Here is a 16,876-nt window from a genome sequence, read left to right on the forward strand (position 1 = left end):
TTGTCACAGGCCTAAAAAAAAATTTAATAAATACATAAATGCCCAGATCACATGAACGCTGAATCTGCCATTTACTGCATTTGTGAGGACTGTAAGGACCTATCACATGATGAGAGCCGAAAGAAGCTGCCAGAGCTGCTGATGTTATTAGGGAAGAATGTTAAGAAAGTGGATACTGTGTGGACTGACTAGTGGCAAAAATGCCATTTGCCTTTCTCTTTCTTAATAATGAGGGTGCATAAGCAAAGAATGAGTCTCAGCTGGAGGGCAACTGATACCTGAACTAATTAGTGTACTAGGACCAAATATTTTGGCTCCAGTGTGATCTCCAGTCTAGCTGAGTGCACTGACTGATTATTAACATGATGGGCTCAAGACCGTACACCTCAAACGGGACCTTGACTAAATCATTTCTTGGGAGAAAACCCCTTGCTGGCCAAACGATGTCTCTACAGTGTGGTCACGAAACTCAGACTGTTTAACAGGGATTTTTCTTTTCATATACGTTTCCTTTCATTGTCACATCGACCCATGAATCAAGGTACAAATGAAATCTTTAGACAATTAAGTTAGCTAAAAATTTAAAAAAAAGAATCTGTGATTGTAGCAGTGGTGCTGGATTTGAATATATCTGGGTACCTGTCAGAGGGTATTCTGGTTGTTTATGCTATGCCATCCTGGGTTTTTCTCCTAAGCCAGTCAATTTGGTGCTAAGGCTGGTCACAGCTTATCAGAAATCATTTTTTTGGTGTTAGAACTAATGAGACAGTTGGCATATTGGAAATAGGACACATGTCTAAGGGAATGCATTCCAAACTTCATCACATTTCACTAGAAGAAAGTAAATTCCATTTAAACGTCACACTTAAAATTAGACAACTGAGTGTTTTGACTTCTTGCGTATACTCAGATAGGATGGGCAGTTTTATCATTTGATTTAAAAAGAAGTTAAGACTTCAAAGCATCAAAGCCCTACAGTACAGTGACATTCCCAGCACTTATCAAGAGACTGTGAAGTACAAGGACTCTAAAGACTAACTGAAGAGCTACTGTAAATCTGAAACACAGTAAACTGCAAACAACAATGCAAATCATGCGCTTATGTCAGAGGTATACGCTTTGAGCAGATGCCAATGGCCAGTTCGCAGTTTCGCATACTTAAAGCTTTACTAATGCTGCAGAAGGTACATCATGTGCTCTCAGTGGAAGCCAAGGTAAAAATCAAATCTCAGAATACCACATGAATGCGTGTGTCCTTTCCAAGTTCTCTTGAAGGGAGAAAACTTTAACATTATGAGCAGAAAAAAAGAAAAGTTTGTAGACTTCAAAAACAGCTCCTCCATTCCTTTGTTATGGAAGCGTGCACACTCAAGTGTTGCGCATCACTCATGTCAAACACAGGCATCGATATAAAATAGAACAGAGACGTTCTTCCTATAACAATGTGCTTTGGTTGCAACAACTCCTGACAGTTTCAGCGCTGGCTTTTATGTCACAGATAATGATGTTGCTGTGCCACACAAGCCGTTTACCTTTTCTAAAAATTTCAAATGTAGTGAAACAACCCAGTGCAGGTTTAGACGCTTGTATTAAATGTCATCCAATTTTTTGAATACGTTTTATTTTTATTGTGAACATAAACAGTGGAAAGGGTTTCGTGCAGGTCTACAGTCATGGTCATTAGTCCAAAAAGACTCATGTCAGGAACTATGTAAACACTGAAAATAAACTGTTGCAAAAAAGCCTATAAATCATACATCGCTTCTTGCCAACAGTAGCCTACTTTCCATCCTCTGTCATGTAAACATGCTCCTGGTAAGATGGGAATAAAACGGGGAATTTATGATTTGTACTATACTCTTATTAACTTGCAGCGCAGAGGGTAAATATCAGCAGTTCCTGTGTGCTGTATTTGTGAACTCAGTCAGGGTTTGCAACAATTCAATGATAATGCCTTGCATGCTACACAGAAATAAAAGGGTTTGTCAGGTTGGAGATGGCCCCTACTGTAAATATCAGTCACGAAAAGGCACTTTGGCAAATTTCAGTATAACAGAGCAGACATGAGTTTTTTTTAAAGACTCTTTTGGGGTCCATAATTGTCTCTAAGGGGTCTCAGATTGAGTAGGAAAAACCAAGCCCTCTACAAACAATTACTTTATCTTTTCCTCACCTTTAAACTGAAATGTCCCCTTCTGTCTCTGCCGGACAAATAACATACACACCAGAGACCAACAATTTACTGTGTTTGTTTGCTTTTCTGTCATCTGCAGCTAGTGTGACCCCCTCATCCACCTCAGCATCAACCATTCAACTAACTCAGTGCAGACACTGGTTACCACAGCAACCGAGACCAGACTTATTTGCTAGCTTTATTTCTTTTACCAGCAAAAGATCCTTTTCCTTTTGTGGAGGAAAGGGATGCATTTCCCACAAATCCCTCAAAATATGATTTTAGCTTTCAAATTGAAAAATAGAAAATGTTGAATCTGAGAAAATCTTTCATTGTATTTTAGGTTACGTCACTGGCTGGCTGTATAGGAAATTAACATTTTTGCACATCAGTTTGAAAGCTTGCGGGCAATTCTATAAAAATGAAGAAACAAATAAATACAATGAAAAACATGTGTTGTACTGTGCAAGCATCCTACTGCTACAGAACTACCTGTAACACTCCAGTTTCTCCACATTCCAAAACAGAAAGAAAACACCTAAACAAACTGAAACTGCAAATTTCCCATTTAAGCTTCCCACAGTGTCAGTCAACTAAGTGCTTGATTAATTTGAAAATAACATGTGGGTGGCATTGTTTTGCCACAGATTTTTTTTTGGTTTTGTTTTGATGCTGATTCATTGAGATACATGTACATTCTGAGATATAGATGGATATAGATAAAGGTCTTTTGAATGCTACAAAAAAAAAAAAAAAAAAGAAAGTTTACAGTGGCAGAGCAGCAAATCTGCTGCATTACTCATTTTATATCCAAATGGCAAAATTTGGCTGCGTCAAAATGTTCTCACCTAAAGGAACATTCAAACCATCTGGGTATCCATGCAGCATTACTGACTTTCTGCTCATAAGTACAACTGGCTTGGGGCTCAGAAGAGCACTGTGGCTGCCTGTTGAGCTGGCCTTGTGGGTGTAGTGTAGCCAATCCTACTGAAAGTAGCAGCATTTGCCACAGATGCATAGAGTAAGAGCGGCCACAGGCATGTTAACTCTAGTTCATGGCCCATCAATGCAAGACCATTGTGTCCATTGACACAGTACGAACTGAAATTTTCTGTCTCTGTGTCTCTTTCTGTCTGTGTAATTACAGCTTCACCCTCCACAGTAATTAGGGACTATTTCAACAAGGATGTGGAATGTCTCCATCTATTTTTCCTTCTCTTCATCTCTTCTTCTTCTTCACTGGCAACACTTTAACGCTTTATTTTTCTAAAATAAACAAAATCCTTCTATATTCTTTTACATTTTCTTTCTATCCTCTACATTCGGGAGAGTAGCCATGCTAACAGGGTGACTTCAAATCAACCTTAATGATCAGTGATTGTCATGAAGCATGTTTGAGTCACTGGAGTGTAGCTTTGGATTTAGCAGTCAGCATCGCCAGTCTATGCCCTTGGAAAAAACAAAAAAAAGCAATGATGAGTAAAAGAAAAGAGAATGTCTCTAAACCATCCGCCCCCAGACGTGCAGAGAAGGTGGGTGTGTGGAGCAATAGTCCTCTCTCAGCATCGCAGTCAAAGGCACAGGGAACAAATCTGCTGTTCCAAAGGCAATGAATGTTATGATATCTCCTGCAGTGCATAATGCAATCTTTTCAAGGCCCTAGGCACCACAGGAATAAACTTGTTGAAACACTATATTCTGGGGGCAGATGTTCAGAAGCACAAGTCATTTTAAACTCCTTTAAATTGCATTTTATAAGACAAGTGGTGCCTTATTTGACGTGCGGCAAGGAAAAAGGCAAATAAAACAATGTATGGCATTTTCACTTATGCAGCTCCAGACAACTTCTTATTGTAAGACCACACAAACGACACACAGCACTGTATATACATCAAAGAGGCTGGTTTACACTAGATCCTTTCTGGGGCTTTTAGTAAGCATTTCATTAGCTCTATATCTCCTTTTATTCCCTTTCTGAAATAAACATGTCCATATTTGAAAAATAAAATAAAATACTATCCTTCTATCGCTATTCCTCCCTCTCACACGCCTTCTCTAGCCCTTCACCAACTGCAAGTCTTTTAGCACAATGATATGACAGAAACACATAAGAATAATGGCACGTTGTTGCTAAGAGACCACCTGTTCAGATCTCCCACATGAGATTGTGGTGAAACTGTAGTTCTCTTATCATCACCAGAGTAACATTCATTTGAGTGTAGTGAATGTCACGACAATATTGCAACTGAGAGAGAAACCTATTACATAACAAGATGTCTTTTAGGCAGAGAAACTGCATTTCAGATGAGGGTTTTTTCTTTAATCAGACATACTGCAGCCGCTATCAGGCAACCACAAAATGAAGATCAAATAACAAGAGCGCACTGCAGAACGCGCTTGATCCACTTAACGTCAAACGACTATTTTGCCACATTCATAACAGACATTTGAGAAAATGGCATCTACTGGCTTCCGGGCTGTGTTGACATTTAGGGAGTGGTGTTCCATGGGAAAACGGCGCTGTCCTGAGGGCTAGTGGTGATGAGCCACACCCTTTTATTTCCTTACCTGTCAGGGTGTGTTCAAAACCTGCACTGCATTGTATCGGGGGCAGAACACGCAATACTTTCTGTGACAAAGGGTGAAGAAATACAAGAAAAAGTTACATTCTTCCACGGGGCGTTTAGCTTTGATGTAAACGTCCATGTTATTTATTCTTCAGGAGAGCAGCATATAATGTTAGCAGTTAAGAGGTTGCACTATTGACTGGCTTAGCACACAGCTCTGTTCTTTCGAAGCTGCATTCAGGCTTGCTCTAACCTGTTTATTCACTTCATCTTGTCCTCCCCTCCTCCCGAGCCAGGTCAGTCTGAGACTTGATCCAGCGGCATGCTAAGAGGCTTGATCTAGGCCACCACCTTTCACAGGCAGCCGGTGGCATGACCAGCTGGTGGAGATGACAGCAGTGCAGACACAGACGTTCTCAAACATGCAAGCGCTGAGTGTCAGTCTTAAGTATCTGTCTCCCTGTGTCAGCACAGGAATGACTATATACCAGTCACCTCGTCTGGAACTGCCAGTCTACGTGAGGGAGGAGAATTGAAGTGAGTCATGGAGGATCATGCAGGGATTGCTGGGTTTACAGAGTTGACTCCCTTGTTGATTAAGATAAAGTCATCTCTGGAAAGTAAGGAGTGTCTCTGCCCTTTGCTGAAGGAACAATACTCAGAGTGAGATGCAGAATCCCCACTCTTGCTCTCACCATGCCTACAGTTCCAGCCCTGTTAAACACACACTCTCAACTGGGCTAACATGACTCACAGCAGCGCAGTTACCCCCCTAACCTCCCTAGTGATTACTCGGTATCTGCCCAGCTGCTGACTACAATGACTTTACAGTCTCTGCATATTTTTTTAAACATTTTCTCTTCCTCAGGAGTTGTTTGCTTGCAAATCAGACAAACAACTATTGTCTGCTGTCTGATATGTACAGACCAGAGAGATAAGCAGGGTTACAAGGTTTTGGAAGTTAAAGCAATTATTTTTGTGTTTATCGCTTGGAGGTGCACAAAACTATTCATGTTCACTCACCACAGGCAATTAGCACAAAAAAGGTCTAACATGAAAAACAACAACTTGAGATTCCAAGTTTGACTCTTACTCAGCAAAACACAAAGAAATATTCAATCATTATGTATTTCTTTCCAAGCCAGTGATCATACGGTGGATGAAATTTCCATTTACCTCTGTGCACTTTCAGGCATCCATTTTCTATCATTTTAATCTAATCCTGTAACAGAAGCCATGACTTGTACTGTTTCATCAGTTTGGCTGAAACTCCCCTGAAATTAAAGATGACAGTCTGCATTTCAGCCTCAGACAATGTGTAATTTTGCATCTTAACTCATAACAGTAGATTCAAGTGCTGAAACATGCTGATTACTGCATTATTTTGAGTGTAAACTATGGTTAATAAAATTTTTATAACTGATCCAACTCAATTTTTTGTCTTGATTAAACAATGATTGTGCCACATATACAGTCAATGGAATAATTATTTGACCCCCTGCTGAATTAGGAAGTTTGCTCACTTTCAAGAAAAGATAAGTCTCCAATTTTCATAGCAGTTTCCTTTAAATGGGGAGACACAGAATACCAAGCAAAAATCTAGAACAAAACCCCACATTAAATTAAATAAATGCTATAAACTGACTTCTCTGTCATTTAGTGAAATAAGCATTTGATCTCCAAGCAACATATGACGTACCACTTGGTGGTCACTGGGTTTTCACATGTTTCAGGATGGATTTTGGCCCACTCCTCTTTATAGAAACACTCTAAATCCTTTAAGGTTCTTCAAAGATTTTCTACTGAGGAGGACTGAAGTCTGGTAACTTGCTAGGCCAGTCCATGATTATGATGTGCTTCTAAGCAAGCCACTCCTTTGTTGCCTTGGCAGTGTGTTTCGATTGTTGTCATGCTGGAAGACCCAGCCACGAAGCAACAGCCCCAAAGCATAATGTTTCCATCTCCTTGAAGTTGGTGTTCTCTGGGTCATACACAGCACTTTCTTCCAAGCCTTCTCTGAATCATTCAGATGTTCACTTGAAACTTAAAATGGTCCTAAACATGTGCCTTCTTGAGCTGGGAGACCTTATGGGTGCTGCAAATATGAGTCCACTAGGCATAATGCATTTCCAGTGGTGTTCTTGGCGATTGTGGTCCCGACTGCCTTCTGTGTCTGCCGGCTTTCTCAAGATCCTCCTCACCTTGTGAGGCAAGATCTTCAGACTGAGGGCAATTGACGGTCATTTTGTATTTCTTACATTTCCAAATAGTCACAGCAAAACTTGTCACCTTCTCACCAAGCTTCTTGTTGATGGTCTTTTAGACCGCTGCAGCCTTGTGCAGGTTTACAGTCTTGTTCTTAATATCCTTTGAGAGCTCTTTGCTCTTGCCCATACTGGCAGAGATGTTGGACTGGAAGAAGCTGATTCAGAGGACAGGTCAGCTTTATACTCATAAAAAGTTTAGATCATTTATCGATTAATTGTAATCCGTGTACCACAAAAATAGCACATAGCTATCTGTATATTAGGAGACATAATTCTTTGTGGGTTGCACTGGATCAAATACTTGCTTTTTTCCTGGATTTTTGGATGATATTCTGTTTCTCACAAAAATTAAACTACTATAAAAATTTGAAACTGCATTTCTTTGTGAAAATTAAAGGTCATAGGACAGGATCAAATAATAATGTCTTAAAAACATGCAAAAGTGTCTGTTAACATATACCCAAAGCTAGTCTTAATCATCTTATAGAGAGGCAGACAATATCTAGAGTTGTGTTTCAAGGATGACCAGAATAAAGACAATAACACACAATAACACAGATACTTGTGGAATAATTTCTGACTGTTAACTCAGTTCATCACTGCAGCTCTACTGCATTAACAACACGCAGTATACAGTAAAAGACTCGTGTTTCTCCCCTCACTGAGATATGGGTCACACTGAACTCTTGAAATATTAAAGAAACAGTACGAAACTTGCTTTTATGCTGCAAGGTTTGGTGAAAAAAGCATGACAAAGTGCCAAAGAAGCAGTGACTATAGATAACACTCACTCTCTGACCTCCTGGCTTTTGCCACTGGGTCAGTTCCCCAGTGTTGGAAGTGGGACTCTCTTTCTCCACTCTACTGCCCATCAGTGTTGGACTGTCAGGGCTTTGACAGGGTTTTTTCACCCCAGAGACAGAGACTCACTGCTGGGCTTTTACTTGAATGAGCACCAAAATCTGCAGAGGGGTCTGTTCTCTCCAAAGAACTCGGGAATCTGGAGCATTTCTTTCTTCCCCCTTTTATGGAGGGACTGATTTACCAACATTTGCAGGAAATAAGCACTTGTATAAACCCCATATGATAAAGGGCATTCAGGTAAACTTGGAACCAGTGCTGGGAACATTTACTTCAATTTATGGCTCTAAGAACCCCTAGATGTCTGCTCATTTCTGGTACCTCAATTCCCTATAGGTATCAGAACAGCTCGTCTTGACTCATTCATGGGTTTCGCAAAACTTCTGCTGGCTTATGCTTTGCATGGAAACAGCTAGCGATAGAGTATATTTAGGTTATTACACGTATCAATACCTAGATATATATACAGATATAAGATAGAGACCACCTCAAGCAGGCCTAAGTCATTAAGGAAACCCAAGAATATTACAGAGCAGACACAGGAGCAAGCCATCATACGGTGAGATTATGTTGACATTCCATTACTGGCTGCAACTCTAAACCATGGCAAAGGTTGTTAAACAAAGCCTGCAGTGAGGTTTAATAAATTATAAAGCAATCAGCACGAAAACAAGCGCATGATTAGGGCATTAGCTCTTTTAAGTTATTCATCAACCACTTCTATAATCAAATGAGCATTCCAGCCATGTATACACCAACAGGGGAAAGCACTGGTAGATGATAAATGGCAAATTTCCTTATTATTCTGTCATCAGGTGCTCTTCTTTAGTATACAGCTGTAAATCCAACCCATTGCTGTTTCTACAAAAAGAATTTGAAGACAAGTTTTGCATTAAAAATACTGAGACATGAAAAAAGCTAAAAAAATAAATGGTGGGCTTAGATGGTGCAATCGCTTCCATTCATTTTTTACCTAGAATGTGTCTTTCCCAGAATTGAGGCTTTGCAATCAAACGCAGTTCACATGGAGTTTTAAGAAGAACAGGTTTGAAGAGGCAAATATTTACTTGTTGCAACAGGATGCTTAGGCTTTTGTGCCACTCGAGCACCGACTTCTGGAATGCAGTATGTTAATGTTTCAGCAGGCTGTGCTCAATAACCAGTAGTTAACCAACGAACAGCTCACACTACCTTCAAGCAGACCGCTATAGGTGTAGGCTACTCATGCAACAGGCCAAGGAGCAGGAATAGCAAGAGTGAGTGACTTTGATTTTGCAGTTTTGATGGAAAGGTGTTGCCTTAAGTTGTGGTGGAACGCAAAAGTACAGGGAGGCGGAAAATACATTATTTTTGATCAAGTGAAAAATAAAAAATAATAATAATAGTAACCTGCTGCGTTTCGGCGCCTCTCCCTTAGGGATCATCGATGATTTAAAAAAATGGGTTTTGAATGCATCTTGACCAAAACTATACAAAGATCAAATTCATTTTGCCGCTGCAGTGCTTACTTTGCGGCTGAAATTACATGCTCGTATATACCTCCGAACTTTATTAATTAGTTGAACCTTACCTTGTAGACATTTTCCGTCAAACGGTGAACCTCGTCTGTGCGAGACATGGTGAAATCTTCAGCCAGGACCATAAACGTTGTTTTTTTACTTTAAACGTGTATCCGCGGAGAGAAAGGGAAAAAAAAAAAAAAAACAGGGGAGAGACGGGTAAATGCACGAGTGCGAGCTAACAACAGGCGAGATAAGACACCGAGTGGCTCTGCGCTCCCGAAACCCACTAACTAAACACACCTTCTCTCTCCACAGCTGACAGTCCGATGCTGCCTTTACGGTCTACTCGGAAGTTCTGATTTTTGTTGGGCTTCCTTTATTTTATTTTATTTTTTTCGCAATCTCTTAAACACTGTGTGCGATGCGAAGATTTAAACAAAAGAAGTATAACATAGTATAACATTTTCCAGCTTTTGTTTACAAGTTTAAAAGTAAAATCTAATACATTCGGACGTATAGATTAGGGGTAAACAAGAATGAGAAAATATGAAGGGAGGGCTTTTATCCCCCAAAAGTATAAAATTTAAAAACCCAAACAATTATTAAAGGCTGTCATGGTAGCCTACGTTATCATGGCAATGAAAGTCACATAACGAAATTTCTACTACGTTGCGCGACGTGTTTTTGTTATACTAAACGGTTAAAAACATTATTTCCCACGGTAATAGAACGCAGCACCATCTTGTCAAAATGCAGATTTAGAGCCCGCCCCCTAAATCTCTACCATTACTAAATATTTGAGGCAAATTCGTTCTCGTAGCCACAAATTCCATGTATTTTAAAATATGTATGTTTATCTATTCATATCGCTCCAGTGTTTACAATGATAAGCTTGGTAGAGTTATGCACAATAGGACCTAGCATATACCTTAACCTATAAACATATGTGACTAAGCATGAACAGCTGGTTAAAGTAGTGGGATCATCCTGCCAGTTTATCTCCATGCGCACCAGTAATCAGTAATAAATGATAGAGTCTCAGTGTGGTGAATTTAAGCCATATTCCTCCGATTAAAGCCATTATACACCACGTAAATCTGCCTCAAGTATGCCTACTATTACATGAGGCTTTAGGGAAGTCGCACTGTACCTGTTACACCATAGGTGCTGTTTTTCCTCATAGGATAATTTGTGTTAGCTGCATTGTACATGCTAATTAGTGTCTAATTGCTGCTTAGTGTCAGATTGTAAATACTATATTTTCTTCCTTGTCTAAACATCACCCACATATTAGCAACATGAGATTTTGATTTTCTTTCAACAAGTACACACTAAGGGCACTCTAAATGAAGACACCTGTTATGTGGAGTGTGGTGTAGAAAAACACAAGTGAGGAGTGCCCCCTTCTGGAGAAAGTATGGTGCATATTTTCACTGGTATTTATTATTTTTATTAATTTTTCATTTTATAAAAATTACAAGAAAGACAAAAAATAATCAGTTGTGGACAAATAAAGACAGGACAGCGTTTGTTCCCACAGCTCAATTTAATATGTAAAGCTGTAAATAATGTGTAAGACATCTAAAAACTCCTGTTATTCTACAATAACAGCTACAATGCAACACTTCTCTTCCTAACCAAATCAGACACAGAGAAATAGAATATTTCACTTTATGCATGACTTAAGTGGAGCGGTGAACCAAGTACAGACAGTGCTGATGCTGTAAATTGTGTGAAGATGCACTGATGTGTGCAGGTCCCGTGTTCACATACCAAATCCCAGAAAAAAAAAGAAATCCACCTCTTTATGCAGCTTAACACTGGATACAGACCACACATTCAGTCTACTAGGCTGCCAACAGCTCTCTGTCTGGCTTGCTCTTTGCTTCTCGCCTCTCTAGAAAACACAAAATCAAAATAAAATAGTGTGATGTCAAACACTAATTTATGGTTGTTTAAGGAATGATTTGTTGAGTGAAAGATTAGATGTACCTGGCTCTGCTTTAGCTGCTTCTGACACCTCTGGTATTGGTTCACTGGGGACCTCTGGAAGTGCTACGTCTTCTTCCTGTTTCAGAAAGAGAGATTACGAAAGCCAGCTGACATATTTAGTTCCTGAAAAGCTGAAAAATTTGTGGACTTATTATCAAAGCAGTACTACAAAAAGTTGCACAACGATTTTATTTTAATTTTAGTTTAGGTGCATAATATATTGGACAAAGACAGTTTTTGACATTTTGGCTCTGCACACCAGAACAAGGGATTTTAGATTTTTTTAGAAATCAATTTGTGATTGAAGTACAGCAAACAGTATGCCATTAACTAGGAATTACATCCATTTTTATGCACAAACCTCCATTTTCCTAGACTCAAAATTAGTCACATAAACCAACATAATTTTAAATATAAGGACTGTTTCTAATACTTGTCTAAAAAGCCATTGCAGCAAAAGACTGCCTGAAGTCTAGAACCCACGGACATCAACAAAATGCTTTGTTTCTTTCCTTTAAATCCTCTGCTGTGGCATGTTCTGCATCCAGGTTTGCATTTAGTAACTGTAAAGCTATGTTGTGGTGGGATCAGGTCACACGTTTGGTCATTGAAGGATATCTCATTTCTTTGCCTTGAGAAACTCTTGTGCTGCTTTTGTAGTAAGCTTGGACATATATGCTCGAGTCATTATCTATGTGCTGCAGTCAGTTTTGCAGTATATGCCTGCATCTGAGCAGAGAGTACAGCGCTGTACACTTCAGAAATATTCCTACTACTTCAATCAGCAGGCACATCATCAATTAACACTAGTGGCCCAGATCCACTGACACCCCTACATGGCATAACATTGTCTCCTTTTCGTATGTCTGATAGATTTATTGTGTTCTTTTAGCCTGATGGCCTTTCTCAGTTTCACCGATATTTCTTTTGGCCTCATATTAAACCTTCTAAAAATCTTTTAAAAATCCACTGTGGTGGTGTTCAGAGGCAAAACTGCAAAAAATAGTTTTCTTTGCTCAATAAATGATGTTGTTTTTTCCCCCAGATGATTCTATTGATTTTCAGATATATTCATTTTAATTGCCCCTCTTACAGACATTTTCTGGGAGGTCTCATGTTGTTTCCATGCATTACCTCTTTAGGTTTTTTTTTTTTTTTGCATTTACACCATACTTCACAGTTTCCAAAACACTATAGCTCCTTCAAAATAAAATAATATTCCTCTTTTTTTTTTTTCTAAAATCAATTTCTGCTTCTTGTTGCTTCAGGTAATTTTTCTTTTTTCATCTTAAAACAACTTGTTAATCTTTATAATGAGCTTTCTATTCAGGAGTTGTTTTTTGTTTGTTTCCTGTTTGTAAAGATAATCTACAGAGAAATTTGCACTGGTGTAATTCATGCAGTATTTGGGTTTGTATAACTGATTTCATTGTACAATAGTGAGGTCTAGCAGTGTGGGAGGATATTTTTGTATGCATTTAAAAATTGTCTTTAAGAAGAAACACATTTAATTCAGCTTCAAATACAATAATATCTACTGCGCTACAATTTTATTTGCATAATTGTGTCAAACTGATTCTTAAAACTAGTCTTTGTACAAATGTGAAAAATAGTAATTTACAGCATGTAGTTTGACAGACATGTGAATGTGTAATTTAGGATAATAATTACATCATAAAAGAATAATCTTCTGAGGTTTTAATCACAATGAATTAACCAAATTCATACCCACAGTTGTTTCATATTCACTGTGTTATTATGCTACATTTATATTGTAATTAGCTTAAAAATTCTTCTTCTAAGTTTGCAACACAGTTTTCTTCTCTTCAAAAACCAGATTTCTATAGATTTAAGATTAAATGGCAACGTTCAGTTTAGGTGTGATATCCCTGCATGAGTCAACCGTGAATCACAGCTTTAACCACATAATTGCTCAAGTGGAAGCACTCAGTGGCCAGCAGTTGAATGCTGCGGTCACGCTCGGAGCCTTGGTGGGCGTAACTATTAGATGAAGTGGGGCGATAACAGCAAAAGAGCATGCATGCTTTGGAAATATTTTTAGTAATAACAAAGGTTTACAATGCAGTGTAACACCCACCTGAGTGATAGCTTCCAGCTCTGCTAAGACAGCATCCTCATCCTCTTGTGTCAGGACTCCAGCCAACATTTCATCTATTTGCTACAGGTGCATAAATGAAGCAATAAATTAAAAACAAACAAACAAACGAAATCGTTGATTTAAAAAATTCTCTTAAAGTGATATGTATCATCCCAGAACATACACTACAATATGAAGGAAATAATTACTATTGGACATGTAGTTTAATCAAACCTCAGCTGATTTTTGGCATACATGCAGTACCGGTATTAATGATAGTTCTGTGCAGGTATATTTGATAAACATCAGGCATTTTACCCTTTGATAGTCAGTCGATTCCTGTGTCTCATCCAGGATTCTCTCCACATCTTCTATTGACATGATCTGTCATAATGTTACATTATACACTCATGTTTATAACTCTTAAGGTGGTATTAAAATATTTTGAAAATGCATAGTACAGGAAAAACAATGGAAAGCACTACCTCATGCATGCTCTTCAGACAGTCGTTGCCAACTTTAAGTCCCTCAATGACTTTCATTTCAATTTGCATGAACTCAATGTCTTGAACCTGTTGACAAACAATTACATTGTAAAAATAGTTACATGAAATATAAATAAACAAAACAACAAATCAAATAGTATTTGTCCCTTTTATTTTCTCATAAAATAGTGATTAAAGAGAGACTGAGTTAAAACAAACACTTTACATTACACTATTTTTTGGTTTGGATTAGCATGAAATATAGTAACAAATCACAAGTAATCACAAAACAGTATTGTATCACAAATGAATTTAAGGCCACAATGGACTTCTCAACTTTGGACCAATTTGCATTTAAGCAATCATATTATTAACAGTTATTTTGGAAACTGTTAAATACTGCAGAATTGAACTGGTCCACTCTCCCTTGGCACTGAATATCAAAGCCTGGTGGACTGATGCTATGAAACTTACCATGCGCTCGAGATTTGAAATCTGATTTTCGGTCTTTTCTAGTAACTGATCCTGGTACCGTTTTTTCTTAAGAAGCAACAGCGCTTTTCTGCAATAACAAATGAAAACACAAAGCATCATATTGCAAAGAATATCTTTTGTTTACAGTACGAATACAGTGTGTACCGCTGCATGCTGAATAAAGTAAATTGAATTACAAAAGAGAAAACGGACTCTGTGCAGGAGTCATTAACTTGGGAAATTTTAAGTAGCATTATCCATATTTAAGTAAACCTCATTTGTTTACATTGTTGCCAGTATTCACAGTAGTGTAACTACATGCTGGTAGATATTGTGTAAAATCGAGACTTGTGCTTACTCCTTCTTGCCATCTTGTAGCAGCTGCTTTGCTAGACGTCGCTCTTTCTCCAGCTGCAAGGTGATTCTCTTTTGGTACTGCTTCAGCTTGTCTCTCTGCTGCTTCAGTTGCTGGACAAAATCCCCAACGAGAAAATGAAAAAAACAACAACAACAACAACAATATAATATACACATTCCTTGCCATTTTATTGGGTACACCTTGCTAGCCATGAGTTAGATAAATATGTTGGTTCATACTGACATGACAGCATCACACAGTTGCAGCAGATCTGCACCACCCGTTACACCAAATCACAGTGCTGACTGTGAAGGCCATTTGAGTACAGTGGCTTCATTGCCACGATCAAACAAACAGTTTGAGTTGATCTGAGCTTTTGACATGGCGCATTATTCTGCTGGAACTAGCCACGAGAACAAGGATAGACTGTGCTTAGAGTCATGGATATAGTCAGCTACAATACTCAGGGAGGATGCAGCATTTAAATGTTGCCCATTTGGTACAAGATGGGGAGGGTGGATCAATGCTTTCATGTCGTTTACAAATTCTGACCCTACTATCTCAGTGTCTATGGTGCAATTTTGGTGAGCTCATGTGAACTGTAACCTAATTTTCCTGTTCTTAGCTGCTGTACCTCACCTGCTTCAAGGTTTGCGATGTTGTTTGAAACTTGCAGAAGATGTGTTTTTCTGCATACCTTGGTGGTAATGAGTAGTAGTTACTGTTATCTTCTCATCAGCTCAAAGGAGTCTGCTCATTTGCTTATGAACTCTGTCATCATCAGGTCATTTTGAGAGAACTGCCTTTAGGAATGTAACAGCAGATCTGCCTCCATAGACGATCTCTTGCATCCTCTTCCGCTCTCCTTTCATATATCCATAATTGTGGTCTTTCTCTTCGCCTCCTGCCTGACAGCTTCATCTTTTACATCCTTTGCTACCATGTAATTGGCTGATTAGATATTAGCCTTAAGCAGCAGTTAAACAGGAGTACCCAATTTTTTTTTTTTATCTACTAAAAAAGTAACGAAGAAATAGACACAAAAACACAAGGAAGAGGTCCATAAACTGATGTCGCATATTATAAATAGATGTACTCATTCAGTAGATATTTTATGAAACCAATTCTGTGCTAAACGGAGGAGGGGAATACAGTTCTCACGAGATACGAGTCGCAGAGAAACCCAACAGTAAGCACATCGGGCGATATTAATTCATCTCGCCGTGTGACCACAGCACAAGACCGTGCAACCCCTAACAATAGCCCGATAACGGGGATGCTATAACCGCTATCAGCTCACCAAAATGGCTTTGTCCTGCTCCGTTACACGAGAAGGTCGACTCTTTCTCCCAAAGACGTTTCCCATTATTCAGCCACATCCCCGCCACATTCTCCCGTATCAACACAAAAAATATCACTTTTTGCTAAACATTTTGTACGATAGTAATTAGCCTAAAATGGCTAACAGGCTAACTGACTACACCATGCCCTCAGTTCTTTTTGTTTTCCGCGTTTCCTACGGCAAGCAAGGCAGGACGTATAATCCGAAGCGTTACATTACTTGATTATTAGAGCTCGTTGTTCTGATATTCATTCCTGTTATATTGTGACATGGTACGTGCGGTAACAGCTGCGCCTATTACTATGATAAAATGAATTCAACTGCAGATTGTATAGGGGGCACATGTTAAACACTCTCGCCGGACTGTTGGTACCTTGGAGAGCTTCCGCCTCTCCGGGGGTTCCAGGATCAGCACCATGGAGAGCAATCAAGAAACGTTTCCTCTAAAAATAGCAGATTTTGCTCAACATAAAGGCAGGAAATTAACAGACAGCTCTTGTATTATTTCACATTAGTAAGGTTAAGCAATGTGATAAGAGGACAGCATTCTAAATGACTCAATATTGTGCAAAAGTCTTGGAAACAGAGACAACTCTTATTTATTTTTAGTTTACTTCCAAGGAGCCAGACTAAGTTTTTCATTAGAGTTTGCCGTTGTGTCTACACATAAGAGACGTTTCGTGAAGTGCACATTTTAAACGGCACCTTTAGATACTTTTGTTACACCAGTATGTTGCGAAAAACATTTAGTTCCCAT

At 38.8% G+C, this 16,876-nt stretch overlaps 2 protein-coding genes across 6 annotated transcripts in view; both read right to left on the bottom strand.

Moving 5' to 3' along the window:
• The window catches only part of baiap2a (BAR/IMD domain containing adaptor protein 2a), a 53,154-nt gene extending 43,495 nt beyond the window's left edge, over positions 1 to 9,659 (bottom strand). For 4 of the 5 annotated variants that reach the window (XM_004559467.3, XM_004559470.5, XM_014408900.3 and 1 more), the window contains exon 1: positions 9,439 to 9,659. In XM_004559467.3, coding sequence (XP_004559524.1) covers positions 9,439 to 9,510 — 72 coding nt within the window. In that variant the 5' untranslated portion in view covers positions 9,511 to 9,659. Of the gene's footprint in view, positions 1 to 4,993; positions 5,193 to 9,438 lie in introns of those variants that run through there. The other variant, XM_076883240.1, reaches the window with a different exon arrangement.
• Positions 9,660 to 10,897: 1,238 nt separating this feature from the next.
• LOC101480991 (charged multivesicular body protein 6) lies at positions 10,898 to 16,430 on the bottom strand. Its single transcript, XM_004559472.2, has 8 exons — positions 16,078 to 16,430; positions 14,778 to 14,887; positions 14,420 to 14,507; positions 13,946 to 14,032; positions 13,779 to 13,844; positions 13,461 to 13,541; positions 11,363 to 11,438; positions 10,898 to 11,267 (listed from the first exon to the last, which is right to left on the bottom strand). Exons 1-8 carry the CDS (start codon positions 16,141 to 16,143, stop codon positions 11,218 to 11,220), a joined length of 624 nt encoding a protein of 207 aa, XP_004559529.1. The 5' UTR covers positions 16,144 to 16,430; the 3' UTR covers positions 10,898 to 11,217.
• Between the last annotated feature and the right edge of the window lie 446 nt (positions 16,431 to 16,876).

This window comes from Maylandia zebra, linkage group LG4 (genome assembly GCF_041146795.1).
Source record: "Maylandia zebra isolate NMK-2024a linkage group LG4, Mzebra_GT3a, whole genome shotgun sequence".
Classification (NCBI taxonomy): Eukaryota; Metazoa; Chordata; class Actinopteri; order Cichliformes; family Cichlidae; genus Maylandia; species Maylandia zebra.

Bases quoted from the DNA above. Each gene is read 5' to 3' on its own strand.
- LOC101480991 (XM_004559472.2), bottom strand. From the start codon at position 16,143: ATGGGAAACGTCTTTGGGAGAAAGAGTCGACCTTCTCGTGTAACGGAG. The intron at 14,508-14,777 runs GTAAGCACAAGT...TTGTTATTGCAG, and splicing joins CTACAAGATGGCAAGAAGGA to AAAAGCGCTGTTGCTTCTTA. The intron at 11,268-11,362 runs GTACATCTAATC...TGTGTTTTCTAG, and splicing joins AGCAGCTAAAGCAGAGCCAG to AGAGGCGAGAAGCAAAGAGC.